General features: G+C 45.7%; 1 protein-coding gene across 1 annotated transcript; it reads left to right on the top strand.

Annotated features, from left to right (window-relative positions):
• The first annotated feature begins 676 nt into the window (after positions 1-676).
• On the top strand, positions 677-18,316 carry KCNMB4 (potassium calcium-activated channel subfamily M regulatory beta subunit 4). The gene is made up of 3 exons (XM_033058267.1): positions 677-1,071; positions 9,783-9,910; positions 17,444-18,316. Exons 1-3 carry the CDS (start codon positions 733-735, stop codon positions 17,610-17,612), a joined length of 636 nt encoding a protein of 211 aa, XP_032914158.1. The 5' UTR covers positions 677-732; the 3' UTR covers positions 17,613-18,316.
• Positions 18,317-19,892: the final 1,576 nt, after the last annotated feature.

Here is a 19,892-nt window from a genome sequence, read left to right as displayed (position 1 = left end):
AGGGAGAGCCTTCAAATGTCAATACCTTCCTGTTCAACACAATTCCTGTGTGTAATAGCTATTATCTTGCTTATCTGTTATCTGTCCCTGCTGTGCAGATGCTGGTTTTGGAGCTAGCCAGAACACTTTACCCTGCACCCCAGAAAGGTTAACATTTGTTTTATTCCCATTATGTCCCTTCTCAATTAATAAGGTGAAAATAGAAGCAGCCCTTCTCACTTGTAGATGTTTAATTTCTTTAATTTCAATTCAGTTTCCTCCTCTGTGCATAGAGACCTAGCAGACTTTGATGCCTGGGGTTACTAAACAGGACTTTACACAAGATCTCCAGGACTTAACCAAGCCAGTGGTGAGATGTTGCCTTAGAGGGGGTCCACAATGCACCCAGAGGACCCCACCCACCCACTCATCCTCTTCTAGATATTGTACATCGCATGATGGTACCCAGTATTAATCCGGACTAGCCCTCCACACAGCAAATCTCCAGGGTCAGATAATCCCGTTGCAAGCTGTCCCTTTCCACCCCCGGAGGGCCCTGAATTAGGTCAGACGAGATTAAATTTGCATTTTATTTATTTATCTATTTCTTTTCCTTTTATTTATTTTTTTTTTCGTGCTAGTTACACGCGCAGTCAGCCTCGGAGGAGGCGGGGAGGGAGGCGGGGAGCGGCGGGAGCTTTAGCCGATGGCAGTGGCTGATGCCCGGCGGCGGATGCCAGCGGCAGCCGGGCCATGGCGAGGAGCCGGGCGGCTTACGAGTACACGGAGGCGGAGGACAAGAGCATGCGGCTGGGTTTCCTCCTCATCGCCGCCGGCTTGCTTTCCCTCTTGGGTCTGGGTTGTTGCTGGCTTCGGCCGGCGCTGCAGGAGCGGGGCGGCGGCGGCTCCGCCAACTGCACGGTGCTGGCGGTGCGGCAGCTGGGGGAGCGCTTCGCCTGCACCTTCTCCTGCGGGGCCGCCTGCCGCGGCACCGCCCGCTACCCCTGCCTCCAGGTCCTGGTCCGCACCTCCCGCTCCTCCGCGCCCGCCCTGCTCCATGAGGACGAGCGGCAGCTGCGCACCAACCCCAAGGTGAGACCCCCGCACGCCCTGCTCCCCGAAATGCGGGGCCGTGGTCCTTTCGCCCTCCTGGCGCCCGCCCTCTGCTCGGTGCGGGGCTTTCTCTTCTGGCAGGTACGGGGTGGTGAGTGAAGTGGGGGAGCATCCGTCCGAAATGCTGCTCTGCTTGTTGCTTGTTGTTCAGCAAAAAGTATAGTAGATGTCTACAGTGTATATCTATTAACATGCTATACACTCTACATCTGTATTTATACGCCGTGTTTCTATATATGTGTGTGTGTGTGTATATATATTTATATATCACATCTCAGGGAAGGTTTAGGCTCGATACTAGGAAAAGGTTTTTCACCCAGAGGGTTGTTGGGCACTGGAACAGGCTCCCCAAAGAAGTGGTCACAGCACCAAAGCTGACAGAGTTCAAGCAGCCTTTGCTCCCAAACACACGGTGTGACTCGGGGCTGGCCTGTGCAGCCCCAGGAGTTGGTTTTGATGATGCCAGGGGGTGCCTTCCAAATCGGGATATTTTGTGATTCTATAGGGCATAGTGTAACATACTGTGTATATAGTATGCTGTATAGTGTATTGCACTGTATATACTTGGTATGATACGTGCACACACGCTCCCACACGCTCCCACACGCTCCCACACGCTCTCACACGCTCTCACACGCTCTCACACGCTCTCACACGCTCTCACACTCCGCGGCCAGCCCCATTCCCGGTCCGTCCCGCCCGCGTCCGGAGCGCAGCCGGCGGGCGGCAGCGCAGGGAGAGCGGCGGGGGCTCCGCTGCCGCTCCCCGGCCCGCCCCGCCGGAGCCCCGGGACGGGACGGCGGTGGGGGCCGAGGAGAAGCTCCTGCTGCCGCCGGAGGGCTGTCTGCTCGGGCACTGCCCGCTGCCGCCGCGTTGCCCGTCCAGAAGGGTGAAGGAATTGGCAGTGCTGCTCCCCAAAGCACACGGAGAGATGCTGATGGAGCTGCTGCTGGCGGGGCGCTGGGGAAGGGGCTGCACCAAAACAGAAGTTTCCTCCGTGCTGTTTGGATTCCTAAACTCCTCCATCACCCACACGAGAAAGGACTAAATGAAGAATTCGTGAAAACTGCATCTTCCAGCAAACTGGGGAAGTCTGAAAGCAATGTGTGACTTGTGCTTTCTCTTTCCTTAAAGGCAGTTATTATGCCTTCTCCTTTTTTCTTTTTATGCTGGGTAAAGATGGCCTCGACAGCATGCACTTGAGCAGAGGAGATCTTATTAAGCAGATTGAAGAAGAAACAAAATGTGTCAGAATCCTCCTACTCCTGAAGAAACTTGAAATTTGGAGTATACTGGAGAAGGAAATTTCAGCGCTTTGATCGAGATGTGGATGTAACACAGTGCCAAGGGCCATGCTAAGCACGATGCAGGGGTCTGTTTGCAGGGGCTGGGAAGCATGCTTGAGTGTCCATTTGGGGTGTGCAGCCTCACATCTCAGTCATACTTGTGGTGGTGTGCTCTGTCCCTTCGAAGGCAGGATAAGGTTCACAGTCAGAGTTGCTTTTGTCGCCTTGGCAGCTTGGAAGGGTGGTTGGGGTAAAAATCAGCAGAGTAAGTAACAGGATGGTGAATCTGATTCAGATTAAATTGTTGGCACTGCTCAGAAGTGATGAGTGATTGAAGCTGCAGTGCTGGATGGAGCCTGATTGCAAAGCTGATGAAATGGCCCGTGAGGGAGCTTTGCAAATCTTTTCCTGGGAGTGCTGCTGCCAGGCTCCCTGTGGAGAGGACTGTGGTGACAGAGGTGTGCCAGGAGTGCCCTAGCTGTCCAAACTGCAGGACTTCTCTAAACATCTCTCCATTTTCAGGTGGGCAGGGGGTAACTGGTAAAATGCAGAGAAAAGTTGCCCTTTTAATATGGGGTGAAGATGATGAGGCTCTCCAGAGGATGCAGTGTGGCTCTCCCCAAGCACGGCCCTACGGCTCTGTTGTGGGCATCTCCAGCAAGGATGGGAGCTGGGAGATGGAAGGAGGGAGGTGAGTGCTGGTTGCCACCAGAGTGCCTGAGCTCAGCAGCTCTGGCAGCATCCACAGGCTCAGCAGCAGCTTTCAGATTGGACTGCAACTGCAACACCTTTCTGAGTAGTCCAAGTGTTTCATTTTGTTCTGGTTTTGCTTCTTGACCCTATTTTTTTCTGCCTTTCTGGAAGTGTGGTGGGAAGAGAAGGTTTGCACCTGCCCAAGGACTGAGTTGCAATTGCAGGGGGGCACTCTGAGCTTCAGAAGTAAAGCCTGTAAATGTCACTCAGAAAACTGTTTTGGTTTAACAATTAATTTTGTGTTAACTCTTAATAAGAAAACAGGGCTGTTGGCAGTGTGTGCTACTTTCCTGCTTTTACACATATAATCTGTTTTCTTTACATTCCATCTTGCATCTTTAAGTGTGCGCTGTTTACCCCGGGATACTGATTGCTGAGGATTAAATCTGATTTACCAGACATGACCAAGCAGAAAGGACACATTTTTTCACTTAACTGGTAGTAATTGAATTTATCTCAGTGGAAAACTGTGTATAAAAAAAAGTGCTCTAGTTATTTTCCCTACTTTTGCACTATGCTTCCTTGGGTTCATGCACTTAGACATACACACAACATGTTAATCAGTTCAAACTAGCTAGAAGAGATAAAAAAGACTGATTTTGTTTTGAATAGTTTTAAAACTTTACTATCTGCTTAACTGCTTCTCTTTATAGGGTAGGAATTTTTCCCTGTGTATCAATAGTATGGAAAAGGCATAGTTCATGCTCCTTACAACACACAGTACTAAATCAGCGGGCAGCTTTACTCCCCCCCAAAATCCTCAGTGACTGATTTTGATCAAAAATCTTTTACTTTCTGTTGTAGAGTGGGCTGACATATAAACATATCACAGATATGAATCTGCCTGTTCTAGTGAGGAAAAACCTTCTTCTAGACGCAGGAAAAAATTTTTTTTCTTCTCTTATTTTCTAAGATAATCACATCATTGTACAGCTCAGGATTCATTTTAGCTCTTAAAAGATTATATAGCTGGGTCAGAGTTAATCCAGGAATGTATATATAAAGCACCGGACACGATTACATTTGTGTTCAGTCTGAGTGATCAGTGGATTTCTTTCTTTTTTTGTTTTTTTTGATTGCTGTCTCAGAGGAAGAAATTTATTGGAGTGACAGTAGTCTTTCTTCAGCTGCCTTGATAGCAATAATAATCTCTGAGATAAGGGTTAAGCAGGATTAATTCCAAAGTCAATTTGTCTCTATCACTCTCCAGCCATCGGGTACGTCAGTGGTGCGTACAGCCAGCGCAGGGACCAGGCCATAGCTCTGCCTGGGGAAAATGACTGGGGCTGTCAGCTGCTGCAAAGGTCTGCTCTCTGGCTTTTTAGACATTTCCCTTTCTACATCTGCAGTCAAGTGTAGGGCTGGAAGAAATTGCCCCCTGTTTTGCCAAAGAACCTTTTAGGGGAGTGACTGGTAAGGCAGATGTTAGCAGCTGTGCAGCAGGTTCTCCCCATGCATCCCTGGGCAAGGGAGCAAAGCAGCTGCTGCCTCTTGTCTGCATTCCACACCTGCCCGTGCTCCTGTCACACTGCTCCGTGTAATGGCTCCACCTGACAGGATGATGTGCACTTGTAAATAGAACTGGGCTTAATTTTTGGACTCTCTTAATATGACCCATGGCAGAGGAGGTTTCATAACAGAACATAACTTCACAATAATTTTGTGAGAGTCTGGTGCCTCTGGTGAGGCATTCAGATCTGTGTTTGGGCTGGTACCTGTGACAGGCAAACTATGCAGATGCTGCCTAGCAATTCCTCTGGAAGTGGGCCCAGGGGCCATGGATAAACCCTATCACCCACTAGTCTCACCTGGAGCACCACTCCCTGCCTCATATCTCTGTGAGGGGTCATGGGTTTGATCACTCTTGATGGGTTGTGCTGATGATGATCATCTGCACTGACAGATGCAGGTGAAACCAGACAGGGTGCTCAGCTCCAGTTCCCTCAGGACACTCAGCTGGGAAGGGGCAATTTTTTGTACTGACGGAGCGAGCCCACCTGCTCGTGTCCTGCCCCAGTGGGATGGTTGTGGCAGCACTTCCTCCCTTCCATGCCATGAAGGTAACCCAGTGGTGAATGGAGGCACACACAAAGTTAGGAGAAGATCATATATTTCTTGGTGTGGTGGTTTGACCCTGGCTGGACTTGAGGTCCTCACCCAAGCTGCTGTGTCACTCCTCAGGTGGAGAGAAAATATAACAAAAGGCCTGTTGGTTGAGATAAGGACAGGGAGAGATCACTCACCCTTTATTGTCATGGGAAAAATGGACTTTACTCAGGGAAATTAATCTGCTTTATTGCAAATTAAATCAGAGAAGGGTACTACATAAATAAAATCAAATCTAAAAATGCCTTTCCCTTACCCATCTTTTCTTCCTGAGCTTAACTTCACTGCTGATTTTCTTTACCTCCTCTTTCCCAGTGGCACAGAGGGACAGGGAATGTGAGCTGTGATCAGTCCATCACACATTTACACTCCTTCCTCTTCACACTCTTTCCCTGCTCCAGTGTGAGTCCTTCCCACAGGCTGTAGTTCTTTATTAGTGCTCCAGCATGGGTCCCCCATAGGGTCACAGGTCTGACCAGGGCTCTGCTCTCATGTGGGCCCTCCTTTGGACATCCCTTTGCTCTGGTGTGGGGTCCACCATGGGCTGCAGCTGGATCTCTGCTCCAGCACGTGCTGTGGGGCTTTGCCACACCAAACAAATGGTACATGCTCTGTCCCATAGATCACCAGGAGCCGGGAGGATGGTCCTCCACATGTCACTTGGAATGAGTTTGAAGTCTTGCTCCTGACTTACTTTGGTTTGTCTTCTATTGGGCTGACCTGCTTCTGCTTTGGGCTGGGATGTCTCTTTGTATCTCAAACTTTCTTGGACTTGTCTTGTAGTCTGTGTAGTCTGATGTGTTTTTTTTTTTTTTTAATTAAAAACTGAATTAGGCAGGAATTGATATTTGAAAAGCATGAAATGCAACCCGGAGCTTAAATGATAGTCAAATGTTCATGCATCTGCTCTTTCTCTGTGATATGGAAGAATATCTGCCCACATGAAGTGTTCAGAGGGACCAGGAGTCTTCCCAGGCATCTGCAGGGGTACTGAAGTGGGACAATCCAGCAGCTAACACAGATACAAATCCTACAAAACCTTGGTATAAAGATGAATTAGCTGTTCACTGATATTTTTACTGGTGTCCTAGCTGGCTTTCCATTGACATGTTTCTGTTTTGACACCAGTATTTCATGCCATGTCTTGTAAGGGAGGACTACAGGATTAATGTTTCAGAAACTGCCTATTGCCGAAGTGGAAATTATTTCGCATTCATCCACCAACTCACAGCAGCAAATATTGTGAGGATATGATTCCCTTTCATCTGCCTGCTGGATCTGCTTTGGAGGGTGATGGAGCTGGTCAAGCAAAGTGCCCTAGGAGTGTACTTGGGAGGCGGAGCAAAGAGAGACCCACCTGCTACATGGGTTGGACCTTGGGTTGGTGGGGACTGTGCTGGCATCTTGGGGAGGCAAACAAGCACCAGTGTTTGTGCAGCAGCTGGTATGTTCACTCTGGGACTACACCTTGGGTGTTCTCTGTGGTTTAAGGCCTTTGTCCCATTGAGTTGATGTTTCAGGGGGGGCCTGGGATTCATATTTGGACAGGGAGACCACTCCTCTCTTCAAGATTGTTAATCCTCAACAGGCTGAAGCAGCGAGGACACATCAATTTGTGGCACCCCAAGTACCTCCTTTGTGTTTCCCACATGAAGATAAAGAGGTAGAAATGTATCCAGCATGCTTTTGTCAACTGGGATTACTTGTGCAGAGACTGGTGTGAAGTTTGAGTTATGGAAAGCATTCACTGTTGTGCCCAGCCTCCAGGTGTCCCTCCATAGGTACTGGCAATACTCCCATACACTGTTTTACATTGGCATGGGAAAATACAGAAATGTTGCCTGGAGAAACTGTCTTCCAAATGTATTCCAAACCAAGAAAAATCCCTGCCCTGAAAACCCCATTTTTAATATCTTTATATTGAGCTAACAGCATGGGGACTGATGGGAAAAAATGTGAAGTACTCTGTGATGAAATGTCCTGGGAGACTGTTAAAGCTTGATACTCGCCTGTTCAGATGGACATCTCCTGCAAAAGAGACCTCTTTGGTTGGCTCTGAGCCTGAAACTCAGGATGGGCTAACCAACAGTTCACCAGGTTATGAACTTTGTGAAGGATTCAAGTCATATTTTGTGGGGGTGGAAGGTCTCTGAAGGATCCAGAGAAAATTTTACCAGGACTGGCGGGGCAGTTGCACTTTCATAGCAGAGGACAGCAGTAGGTTCAGCCAGCAGAAAGAAACATTTCAGATTATAGAGGAAATATGTGTACTGGAGCCATTAACAAAGGAATAGGAGTTCTGAGATAGCTGGGTGAGTTTAGGCAAAATAATGTCTATTGGTACTTAGCTATTTTGTCTAATTCTGCATTTTGTGCACTGGCTAAATGCTGGCTGGTTTGGGAGCTCTTTCTAGAGCCCCTAAAAGCTGGGGCTACCTCCAAGCTGGGGGCTCGGGAAGAGCCAGTGGTGATTACAGTCAGATGTAGGCAGTGAGTGCTCAGCTCGTGGGATATGCTGCCATTTCCAAAGCAGGAAATGCTCCATGAAGGAAAACATCAGAGTGGAGGATGTTGGAAATGCTGGACCCCGGGCCAAGCAGGGAGGAGGGGACCAGCTGGGATGTGCAGCATGTTGGTGCTGTCAGGGGGCTAGAGCAGAGCCAGCAGTGCTCTCAGGTGTCTTTCTGCCAAATTTGCTGACTCTGCCCAGCTGCTGCACAGATGTGTTTGTGCACTGGGAGTATGGAGGAAAAAGGGGGGTGTTTGATGCTTCCAAAGGGGACAATCAGACCAAGAATCTGCTGACAAAGGAATATTATCTAAGATGGCAATAACAGTATGTGATAAATCCTGCATTCTGGTTTCTGAAGTAGAGTGGTGTTGCTGCTCATTTCTGTCCTTCATCAGCAGTGGGACAATCCTTGTTCAGGGTCCTGTGAACAGGGAACTAAAGGGAGCTCTGTGCCATGGCAACAGACAGGAGTCCATGTGAGAATGGGGATCCTTGCATGTGGAAAAGGTAGGTTTCAGTTTGGAAGCAGCAGGGAAGACCTTGCAGATTCTTTCATTCTGAAGCATGCAAGACACTGGCAGCAACTGCAGGTGCTGACAGAAGTGGTCAGATTTTACATAATCAGGGGAATAAAATACTGACATTTCTCCTTTGCCCTTGGAATGGCAAACCCTCAAGCTGTTGTATGGTGAACACGGACTTGTAGGTCTGGACATCTTAGGTATAGTGTGCAGCTGGGGGCAAGGTAGGTGCCTGTGAAACCTCAGCAGAAGGAGAGGAAGCACTCACTAGGCACGGTGGGTCAGGGTGATCTTTATTCTCATGTTAGAGAGGGTATCACTCCCTTTGCTCTTACTGCCTTCAAGATACTGTGGAGAAATTAATGTTGTGATCATATGTGGGCCCCCTTTATGGGCTTCCCACACCCTTCACCTCCTGCTTCCTCACCCTTCCTAAGTAGGAGGCTTTTTAGCTACCTTCCAAGTCACACTTTCTTCTGTTTGCTGCTCCCAGTTTTAAAAGAATTAAAATTCAGTGTGTGCACCTGGAGCCTTGGTGTCCATACATTCTTCAGGGTGAAAAGCCTCTGTATTGTGGGAGGATCAGTTAAGCTGTGCTGCTCAGTGTGGGTCAACACTTCCTGTTGTGATCTCCTATATGGATGCCTGGTAAAAATGAGAGGGACTGTGCTTGGACACTGTGCTCTGATAATGCTGACACTTGATTCAGCGCACTGTTTGTTTTCTGTTGTGTAACTGCTTGTGTCTTGGACTTTAGGGTGGTGTGTCAAAGACTTGGAAACAAGGTTTGTGTGTGTGTGTGACCTGAAGGGGAGCCTCTGAAAGCCCAGTCCCAAGGGCACTAAGCTGGGGGAGGGATTTCCTTTGATTCTGGGCTTTGAAGCAGATGTCTGAGGATGAGATCTGCAGATAGGTCAGCTGCATGTTCAACTCTCCTTGACTTCTGTACAGCAGAAGCAGATGCTCAACCTTTCTGCTGAAGCAGGGCTGTGAACTTTTTTCTTCTTTCCTTGTGTTGTAAAAGTGGAAGAATACCTTCTTTTATCAGTGGACATTAGTCAGGTATCCCAGCATCTGGGAAAGCTTGCTGGAGTCTGGATTATTTATTAGCATGATATTTAACAAACATTATGATTACATGCCTCACTGAAAACCAGAAGTTATTAAAATCCAATCCATGCAGCTGGCTAGGAATACATCAAAATGAAATGGTCATCTTCACATTCATCATGCCAAACCCCAAGATGTTATGAGGTGGTTTGGTTCAAGAGTGGAACAAACATGGCAAAGCCTTTATTTTCTTTCTGAATGCTACTATATTCTTTTCCAGTACCTGCGCAGAATAATTAGCAATTGAAGTTCAGCTAGTATTTCTTTTCTGTTTCGTTGGATCTTTTGTTTATTATTTCCTGTCCATTTCAGTCATGCTGGTATCATGGGGAAATCACAGAGAAGTGATGCCCTGCGTTCTTGAGCACAGCAGTAACTCTGTTTTGCAATGTGTCTTGGCAGTGCTCATACATCCCTCCCTGTGCAAGAGACGATCAGGAGAACTCTGAGAACGTCACGTACAAGCAGAAATACTGGAAAGAGAAAGTGGGCTCTCAACCATTTACATGCTATTTTAACCAGCACTTGAGGTGAGTAATCTCTGTTTGGCTAGGCAGAAGTGCTTCTGCATCTGCTTAACAGCTGTCCCTTGGTTCTGTTTGAAAATAGATATAAACACATGCATATGTATATGCACACACAGCAACCCCCCTCCAGAGCAATGTGGTTTATCACACAGAGCTCAGTGCAGAACTTTGCAAGACAGCTCTGTTGATGAAAAGCTATAGAGAAAGGAAATAAGTATTTTTAGCACTTGAAGTAAAAGTACAAAACTCTGGGAAAAGTTTTCCTTAAAACATGCAATTTTTATGGCAAACAGCATCTTGGCTTGTAACACTCAAATGATAGACTTCTGGTGTGGATATTAACACTCCTTTCCTCCACAGAAAAGAAACCCTACTGTGTTCATGGAAGAAAAGGGGAGATCAGTAAATGCTACACACTAACTCAGTGGATCAACTATGTGCCGTAAACAGCAACAGAACTGCCAGGTTTCATACATGCTTGCAGAGTAGAAAGTTGTAACAAATGCTCTTCTGAAGTTGTAACCCCTTCTGTTTCAGTTCTTACTTTTACTGCCAGTGTTGATGTGACTTCCGTGTGTGTGGGAGTGACGTGTGGTTTCCTTCCTTCCTTCAGTAAAGAAAGGAGAGGGAGTCCTTTTTCCTGTCTCTTTCTCATGGTGATATGCCAGGAAATAAAAGTAACGTGGCTGCAGGAGGAGGTTAGTCCTATCCCACAAACACTTGGCAGTTGTATAGATGAGGGAATAGCTCATGACTTGCAGGTGCCATTCTGGGCTCAGTGTGGGAGTGTTGGCCCCAGAGATTTAAGTTCAAAAAGACAAACAGGAGGAAAATGGATGGCAGGCTGATAAATGTCTGACACCCTTGTGGGTGTCCTGCTGAGTGCCTTGGGGACTTCAGGTTTGTCCTAGGCTGGCTATAACAGGAGAGACTGTAGATCTAGTCAGCATGTCCAGGATGAGTTTGTTGTCCCTAGCTAACTCTTTACAGCGGGACACCACCAAAACTTGGTAGTAACATTTTTTAGAGGGGAAGGAACCATTGCTTACAGCATGTGGAGGTTAAAACTTAGAGCACTGTTTGATGACATCAGACCTGTCAGGACCTTCTTGGGATTCCTCTGGTCCACAAGGTGCCAATGCTTGGATCTGGTCACCAGGAGCAGAGTTATGATTAGGGTTTTTCTGGGCAGCCAGGTGTTACCACTTCCTTGTACTCCTGAGAACTGGGACTTGCAGCACTCACTGCCCAAGTGAGCAGGAGAGTTCAGAAACACGGGATTGTCTGCAGGACAAGTCATGGTTAGAATACATCTAAACTGGTGGGGAAAGGATGATGTGGAAGTTAACTATTTTAGTCAGAGGAGAGAAACAGGAACAGGAAGTAAATGCCTGATACAGGTCAGATGCCAGGAGATGTTTATTTCTGTCCTGTAAAGGTGTTTAGGGTCCAGAGCTTTGTGAGCTGATTCGCACATTAGATTTTGGTGAAGCAAAGACAAAGCTTTTCTGAGGCTGCATGCTGCCTAGAGTCTGACTTTTATGTAAGCTGGCACTGAAGGATTGCACAGCACTCAGGAAGGGTTTTCTTCCCTAAAGGTGCTGAATCCTGTACTGCTAAAAGTTCTTGCCAGCACAATGACTGCCTTGAAACACTGCCTTTTGCTGATCATGCAACAATTCATACACAGTATCAGAGAGGCTTGCTGCCAGATATACTAGAAGATAGTCTAAGCCGAAATGTGTACACCATCTATTTTCTTCTGGAGATCGCAATGAGCCTTGGGAGATAAGTTCTGCTGACTAGGAATGTGCTTGCTTGGGTATACTTTTAGAGCAATGATGACTAAGCAGCCTGCAAAGCAGTAAAAAGAACCCATAACAAACTGAGGGAGAAATCTGTTCCCTTCAAAATAGAAGTGTGCATATTTTCTGACAGTATTTTTTTCACTGGGTGGATAAGCTAACTGTTCTCTGTCAGTCTGTGCAAAACATAGTAAACAGTTCCTTAGATAATGTAGTATTTGTAATATTAATACTCCCTCTTTTGAAACAGCAGAATAAAATTCTAGGTGAATATACAGGCAATGAATGAACATAGTCTCCTCTCAATCGAATTTACTTAATTGTCAGAACTGTTGCTGCATGAAAAGTGCACTGTTGGGTAACACCTCCCTTTCAGTTTGGTGGTTTCAACAGGTTTCTTTGAAAAGATGAAAACAAGGGATGCCATTCTTATAGTTAAAGTTATACAAAAGGGATGAGAAGCAGACTTGGCAATTTTGACCATTCTTAGTTACTGTAAATCAAACTGCCCAGCAAAATTAGCTGCATGACTTATTAGCTGCCTTATCTTGGGGAATCAAAGTGCAGCTTGTCTTGGAGCTCAGTGCTTTACTAAAGAGTGAGGTTTTGCTTTGCCACTGTAGCCACTTAACTTTAGTGTCCTACTCATCTCTGACAAGCTTTGGGACGAGGGGTTCAAGCTGCACAGGGAAGGTGGTTTCTGGATCTCTGGTGAAGGTGTCTGTCTGTGACATGATGATACCGAAGTCTGAAGGAAGTGCAGCACAGCAGAAACCAGCCTTTAGTGCTCCAGACTTTAAAGTAAAAGACAAATTCAGATGAAATTCTCAGACTGTTGCCAAAGGTTTGAGAAGGCACAGAACTCTAGGGCTTTGGTGTTCTGGATCTCACACCGAGTGTCCCAGGGGTCTGCACCTATGACCTCATGCAAACCAGAGCCCCAGCTGCATGCCCTAAAGTGGGAGGCCTGCTGGAAGAGGCAGGAAAGGGGAGATCCTTTATTTCTTCCTGTTCCAGGTCTCATTGACATCTACAACAAGAACAAAAAGAGAGAAACTAAGATTGCTATGAGCTCAGACCTCACAGTTTCATGCCATGTAGAGACAGAAAGAACAACCTGCATCAAGTAATTTCTAATTAATGGCTGATTTATGTGGTGTTATTGCTTGTTAACTCTGGGCTTGTCCCATATGCAAGAATGCTCTGTATTTCCTTTGCTGTGGCACAGCAGATGAGCCAGCCATGCTTTAAACTCCTCTGTGTTTGCTGCAGAATGCTGTACACAAATTCATCAGAGGTTTGAAGAGCAAACCCCATCAAGGGATTAGTGACAACCTCTATGTTTTTGGGGTGCCCTGCAGGGTTCCCACTTATCTCAGTAAAATTATGTGTGTAAGCCAAGGATGCTCAGGTAGTAGGGCTGCTCATCCATAAAATCTTGGAGCATAAGTCTTGGTTTGCACTGTTACTTCACAGTTTTCTAAATTAATTCCCTCCACCTGTGGAGCTTGGGCCTGATGGAGAAAGGACTTTAGTGTCAGTAAGATGCTGTGCTGCCTCTGCAGGCAGCCATCCAGCTGAGGATCTCTGCATCTTGCAACAATAAAGGAAAAAATGACTGCTTGTCAGAGCAAAGGGATGTGAATATCTGTGGGGAAAAAAAATCAGTGTGTTGCAAACATCTTTAAATCCACATTGTTTGAATACAAAATATTTGTAAGGTTTCCCTACGCTGCGCCTCCATCTCTGTCAGCTATTGTTGTGCAGCATAAGGTTCACAGTGTGGTTCTGAAGTGATGACAGAAATGTTTATGTGCCTGTAACCTTTTGGTCCTGCATGACTTTTTTGGTAATCTCTGCGCTGCAATTCTCCCCATGATGCTCAGTAATTACTCTGAAGGCTCTGATGGAGGCCTATTTTACCTGGTGTCTGTTTGAACTACCTGGCAGAACCTAACAGGGATGTGTTGTATGGTGAAACTAATCCAGTTAGCCCTGATCAAAGCTCCACAAGGGTCTAGCCCTGAGCTCAAAGTCCTGCTAAAAACAAGCCCTGGCTTCACCTTTTAGCAATAAGGACAAAATTCCTTCCTTCTTGTCTGTTCAGTGAAAGGGAAAGCTGTGTTTTCAGGGTTAAGGCAAAGACTTCCTCGGGGATTATTTTTTTTTCAGTTTCTTTGTTGTTTCACCCTGGGACTGCTGCTGGGCAGTGGTGGTGCTGCACAGTGGCCACCACTGTTCACACCAAGAACCAGGTCTGAATGCCTGAGCATGGCTTGCAATCATTGGGGGTTTCCCCCCTTTTGTCCCACTACCTTTGCCACTGTTTTGTGCATGAATAACTGGTGTTAGGATTTTGGGTGCATTCCCTCAAGAGGCTTTGCATTTACTGGAAACCTGAATGGCAGAATTGCTAGGAAGAAGAGACTGCCAATAATCAAGATTAGGGAGAATATGGACAACCCCTCTGCCAACATTTTTGAACTGAAGTACTATATAAAGTCACAGACCAAAGATAGGTTTATTAAAAATACTGTACTTACAGGAGCAAGGCAACAAGTTTAAGTGTATCTGCTGATTTTCACAGGGAAAAGAAATGTGTTTCTAGGCATGATATACCTCCTTTGGGCTCAACATCACTGCCTCAGCACCAGGGGAGTGATGCTCTTAGGCTTCCCAGCAAAGACAGGTCTTTACCATGAGAAGTCTTCCCCTGGGGACAGAGCACCTTTCCTTTCTATTTCCAAATAAAACAACAAGCCTTCAGACTGTGGGAGCAGGCAGGTTCACCTATAAAAAAGTAGCATGAAAAGTCAAAACTGCTAGCTTTGCCAAGTACACCCAAAGGAGTTAAATTACTGTTCTTCAAGTGCCACAGAATCACAGAATACTCTGAATTGGAAGGCACCCACAAGGATCATCGAATCCAGCTAATGACCCTCACAGCACCATTCCCAAGAGTCACTCCATGTGCCAAGGGCACTGTCCAAATGCTTCTTGAACTCAGACAGTCTTGGTGCTGTGACCACTTCTCTGGGGAGCCTGTTCCAGTGCCCAACCACCCTCTGGGTGAAGAACCTTTTTCTAATATCCAACCTGAACTTCCCCTGACAAAGCTTCATTTCCTTGGGTTCTCTCAGTGCTTGCTCCTCCTCCTCCCCTTGTGAGGAAGTAACTGCAACGAGGTCTTTCCTCAATTGTCTCCACACTGAACAAACTAAGTGACCTCAGCCACCACTCACATTCCCCTCAAGGCCCTCCACCATCCTTTTGTCTCTCCTTTGACTGCTCTCCAACACCTTAACATCTTTCTTATATTGTGGCACCCAAAACTGCGCACAGGAATCAAGGTGAGACCACACCAGTGGGCAGGGACTCTTGCTGCACCTAAAAATAGCAGTAATACCCATCTAAACCCAAACCTCAGCTCGGGATTTTCTGAAAGACTTTGTCTGACTCTTTTCCAAAAGGGAAAGTCTTTTAAATTACTAAGTCACAGTCATATGTATTGAGTGTTTGACATCCATTGCTGCTACCATTTTGGTAACCATGTTTTTCAAAACATTAAATTCAGTCAAAAGGATATCTTACTTTCCCCAATCACTTCCTTTCCTTTAAGTTTTGAAGTAACATCTACTTTAAAAATACTTAAAATTCGATGTCAGTAATAAGTTCAGAGCTGTGAAGATTGAGTGCTGCCTGCTTATGGCAGGCAATTAACAATTAACACTGTTATTCACAGGTGATGATACAGTAACTGTGAGGGAGCATTATACCTCTTGTGAAAGGATTTCTCTGTTCAGGTGCACAAGCTGGTGAGTTTGCACCCATCAAGTTAATACTGCTTTATTCAATTTATAGTCTACACCTGTGCCTGCTTATATATCAGGAGGATTTTGGTTGGGCAGAATTCATGCATTCTACTACTGAATACACCTGGGATTCTATTGGTATTTTTTATGCTGCTGAATTTCAAATTTTATATAGCTGAGCTGCTCACAATCAGAATTTTATTCTGCTCCTTACTGCAAAAACAAAGAGAGATGCATTGTACTGGCCTTGGGGACTTTCAGGCTGGCACAGTGCAGAGGATTCTCCACACAGTAATTTTGGGTGAGACCCCCAAATGCAAATGCAGGTGTAATTAAATCTGGCATCAGGAGTAGCTTGGCAGTCTAGCTCCGGTAGCTCTTTAAGGATGGATAAAACTGTAGATTTGCAAGCATCTCCTTTCAATTTCTGAGTGAAGGAAGAAGAGTTCCTTCTTTTTCCCCAACAGAGAATTCTTTCTTAGTGCTACTTTCTGATCAGGATAAAGCTATTGAGGGAGAGAGAGCATGGTCATTGAACAGGTATCTGCTCCCATGTGCCCCTGTGTTAGGGGACCTGGATTCCCAGGATGTTGCTGGGTGAGCCTGGGCTGCCAGGATTTTAAGCTGTGAGGTTTGTTGCTCCAAGGAGTGTCAGATGACATTGACAAAACAGCATGTGGTGGGAGTGTTCAATGTAAGTGAGGACCAACATGAGTTAAGAATATAGATATTTTTCTAATTGGAGACAGTTTTGTTTCTCTCCTTTGCAGATAGTTTCTAGCAGACTGTGTGTCTCTGGCTATAGAAGGGAAAGCAAGAGCAAAGTGCAAATACCACGGGACTGATTTAATATCTATTAAACTGCAAGGGAGAGCAGAAAGAGCCAGAGCTGAGGAAAACCTGCCATCACATTTCCCAAACAACATCCCAGGCTTGAATAGGCAGATGGACAGCAGATCTTTCAGATACAAGGCACAGCTAAATTTCCAAATGTCTTTGAGTTGCTTCTGCCTGCAATTCTCTCTCCATTTCCCTTTGAAAATGCATAAACCTCTCTCAGACCCCACCATGACTGTGTATGAGATGCTGCTGGTGGAGGCAAGGAGGTTCAGACCTTCTTGGAAATCTTGACAAGTGGTCCCTGTAGGAGCCTACTCAAGTGTACTGATGCACTGCTGTCTGCAGCCCCAAATCACAGTTTATTGCTGAAACAGTCACTGCTGGGAAGGAGCTGGGCAGGCTGTAGTCCTCGATGGGACAGATTTTGTGCAGGCTGCTGGGCTAGCTGGGCCACCAGCAGTCCAGTGCTGAGGACAGGGACCAGCTCTCCCTGCCCAGACCCAAACCACAGCCAGGGCTTGCTTCATCAGGAGCCTCCATGTAGCTCCATGGACACATCCCTGCTCAAAGCTAAAAATGAAGCTTTAATTACTGTTTATTTCACAGGACTTGATAACATTAGAGGTAGGAATATATAAATGCTGCCTGGTATTACATTTTTACCAGAGTGGTTTTGCAATCCACAGTCAGTGTGATACTGTATCTCTCATGGCTGTTTGTGATGACCATATTTCCTAGAAGATGTAAATTGCCAACAGGTTTTTTTTTTCTTTCTTATTTTTTTTCTTTTTTTTAATCCAAATGAACTTGTCAGCCTGTAAACAAGGCTGTGGAAATCTTGTAAACAAGATTGTGGAAAGCTCTCACAATCTGCAATGAGTGTTGGTGATAAAAAGGCAAATGCAAGCAGTAAATGAAATGTCCACTTAATAATTGTCTAACACCACTTAATAATTGTCTAACACTGTGGCGAATAAAACACCTTTATTCGTACCATGTTAGATGACTTCCACTTATGATGATTTGATGATATGATGTTGATTTATATCTTCTCCATCTTGTGTTCCTCCTCTTCACAGGCCGGATGATGTGATGCTGAAGCGCACCCATGATGAGACTGTTCTCTTGCACTGCTTCCTCTGGCCCGTCGTGACTTTCCTGGTTGGAGTCCTCATCGTGGTCCTGACCATCTGTGCCAAGAGTTTGGCTGTCAGGGCAGAGGCAATAAAAAAGAAGAAGCATTTGTGAGTGGCAAGGCTGCTCACAGAAAAGAAAAACCTGCAAGAAGGTCTCGGGTGGGGCAACGTGACACACCTGCAGGTCTGCGGGGGCACCCAGCTGCGTCTCCTTCCAGGGTCTGATATGTGGTGGAGTTGCTCTTGTCTCAGGATTGTTCTTGGGAGACTGCCCCGTGAAATGCCAGCTAATTGCTTCTTCTGCTATGGCACTAAATAAGTATATTCTACCAAAAAAAAGGAGAACATCTACTCTGCACCAAATATGCTGTGTGCTGTTAGTGCTGAAGAGCAGCTACCCAGTAATTGAGACAGTTTATAAAACTCCCTGATGGTGTTACTTTCATCTCCACAAAGTGATCTTTGCTAAATATTAAATATTTAAAATATTTACTTTAGATAGAGCATATTTCCAAAATAATAAAATTTTATTGGTTTGGGAGTTTTAACTCTTGGGAGGTTTTTTGTTTCATTTTGTTTGTTCTTTTTCTTTTTCATTTTTTTTTCTTTTTTTCAGCTTTAAGGCAAACGTAATATTGTGCTGATTTGTTTTATTTTCCACTGTGTAGAACTTAATTTTAAAATTCAAACTTTACCTTCTGTCTAGACAAAATTTTTCATTGTCACCCATTCACTGTGATGAAATGTAGAAATCTCTCAGAAATACTTCTAAAAAAAATGAAACAGTTGGAAAAGATGATTAAATACTGGATCTAACTTTATTGCCTCAGTGGTGTTCAGTCCCTAGTTTTTTTGTCCCCTCTCAGATACCTTCTTCACGAATGCTTCAGTCTGTAAGGAGCAGGGATTTTACAGCAATGGTTTTACGTGAGTTTGTTTTACCAGCATCTTGCCCAAAGAGTGCAGTGCCTGAGTGCTTGCTGAGGAGAGCTTGTGTGTCATTGGTGTGACTCACACCACCAGAGAAGGACATCAGCTTCTTGTAGGGCTGTGGGTGTTTGCTGCTGAGCTGCCTCTCCCAGTCCCACCGGCTCCATGAAGGCCCCCTCCGAGGGGATGTTCCACAAAACACGCGGCAGTGTGGGCATGGAATCTTGCTGGCTCTGCTTTCCCTGCTTGCCCCAGCTCCTGGCTGTGTGTGATGGGAGTACCAGCTCTAGTCCATTTGTTCAGCACAGAGAGTTCCATATTTTTGGCAGCCTCCCAGAGCACATTTTTGTGTGCCATAGTCAGGGGCTGGGGCCAGGGCAGTTTCATGGCACTTGTCATTGTCCCCACAGGGCTGGCCCCCCCGGGACCAGCTGTGCAGCTTGGCAGTGCTGGAGTGCAGCAAAATAGAAAAGCCATGTGGCTTGGTCAGGAAAGTGAGTGATTACTGGCAAAGCACTTTAATCTACATTAACAATTCTGCAATTCTAAACATACTGTGCATTGTACTAATCTCTGATATTCTTAGTATTATGCGTAAATACCGTGGGGTTGGTTGTGATTTTAACACATAGCAGAAATATTCCCTGAGGATAAGAAAAGTGCTAGATTTGAAAGCCTGAAAGCTTAGTTGGCACAAGGCACGATGACAAACCTGCTTGTATTGCCCAGTGCCCTTTTCAGATTAATTGTATTGTGTGTTTTAGAATTGATTTCCCTAAGACCTCTTGTACACACGGTGGTGCCCAGTGATGAGGGTGATGCATGGCAAGGGCAGTAGAGTGACTGGAGGTCATTTGCTGCTTCCCTTCGTACTTGCTGTGTGATTTTTGCAGTGTCCTCTGGTCCCAGTCCACACTGGGATAGCTATTCCTTCAAAGCAAGTTAAGGAAATATGTTTGTAAGGGAAGGAACTTGATGTGTCTTAGCACATTACTCTGTATCAAAGATCCAGTTGGCATTGTTTGCACATCTCCAGTCCTGTAGATGAAAAAATACTTTTGTAAGAAAAATTTCCAATTCTGTGTGTTAAACAGCACTACTCTGAGGGTGCCTACTGTCTAGCTCACACTGGTACCTTCTGTCTCAGCCTACTGAAAAGAATACTCCTGGATACACTGGGTGCAGAGAGGTTGTGAGCTCTCAGGGAAAGCCTGCAAACTTCTTAAAGAGCTGTCCTGCAAAGGACGCTGTGTTTCATTTCACTCATATCTCAGTGCTGTGGCCTTATTTGCATCCACTGTGATTCTCTTGCCTCAGCAACCCACAGAAATGCTGTATTATGTGTCTGATTTGAGGGCTTGGTTGCTATTTTTTAATATATATATATTACTTAATCTAACTGTGCAAATCACATAAAGCTGCTGGTGTGGGGTGGTTTGGTTATCTGAGTAAGGTGATGCCA

This window comes from Catharus ustulatus, chromosome 4, assembly GCF_009819885.2.
Source record: "Catharus ustulatus isolate bCatUst1 chromosome 4, bCatUst1.pri.v2, whole genome shotgun sequence".
Lineage (NCBI taxonomy): Eukaryota > Metazoa > Chordata > Aves > Passeriformes > Turdidae > Catharus > Catharus ustulatus.
The sequence above is the reverse complement of the archived record's forward strand: the minus strand, read 5'-3'. Positions and strand labels throughout refer to the sequence as shown.

Bases quoted from the DNA above. Each gene is read 5' to 3' on its own strand.
- KCNMB4 (XM_033058267.1), top strand. From the start codon at position 733: ATGGCGAGGAGCCGGGCGGCTTACGAGTACACGGAGGCGGAGGACAAG. The intron at 1,072-9,782 runs GTGAGACCCCCG...GTGTCTTGGCAG, and splicing joins AGCTGCGCACCAACCCCAAG to TGCTCATACATCCCTCCCTG. The intron at 9,911-17,443 runs GTGAGTAATCTC...TCCTCTTCACAG, and splicing joins TATTTTAACCAGCACTTGAG to GCCGGATGATGTGATGCTGA.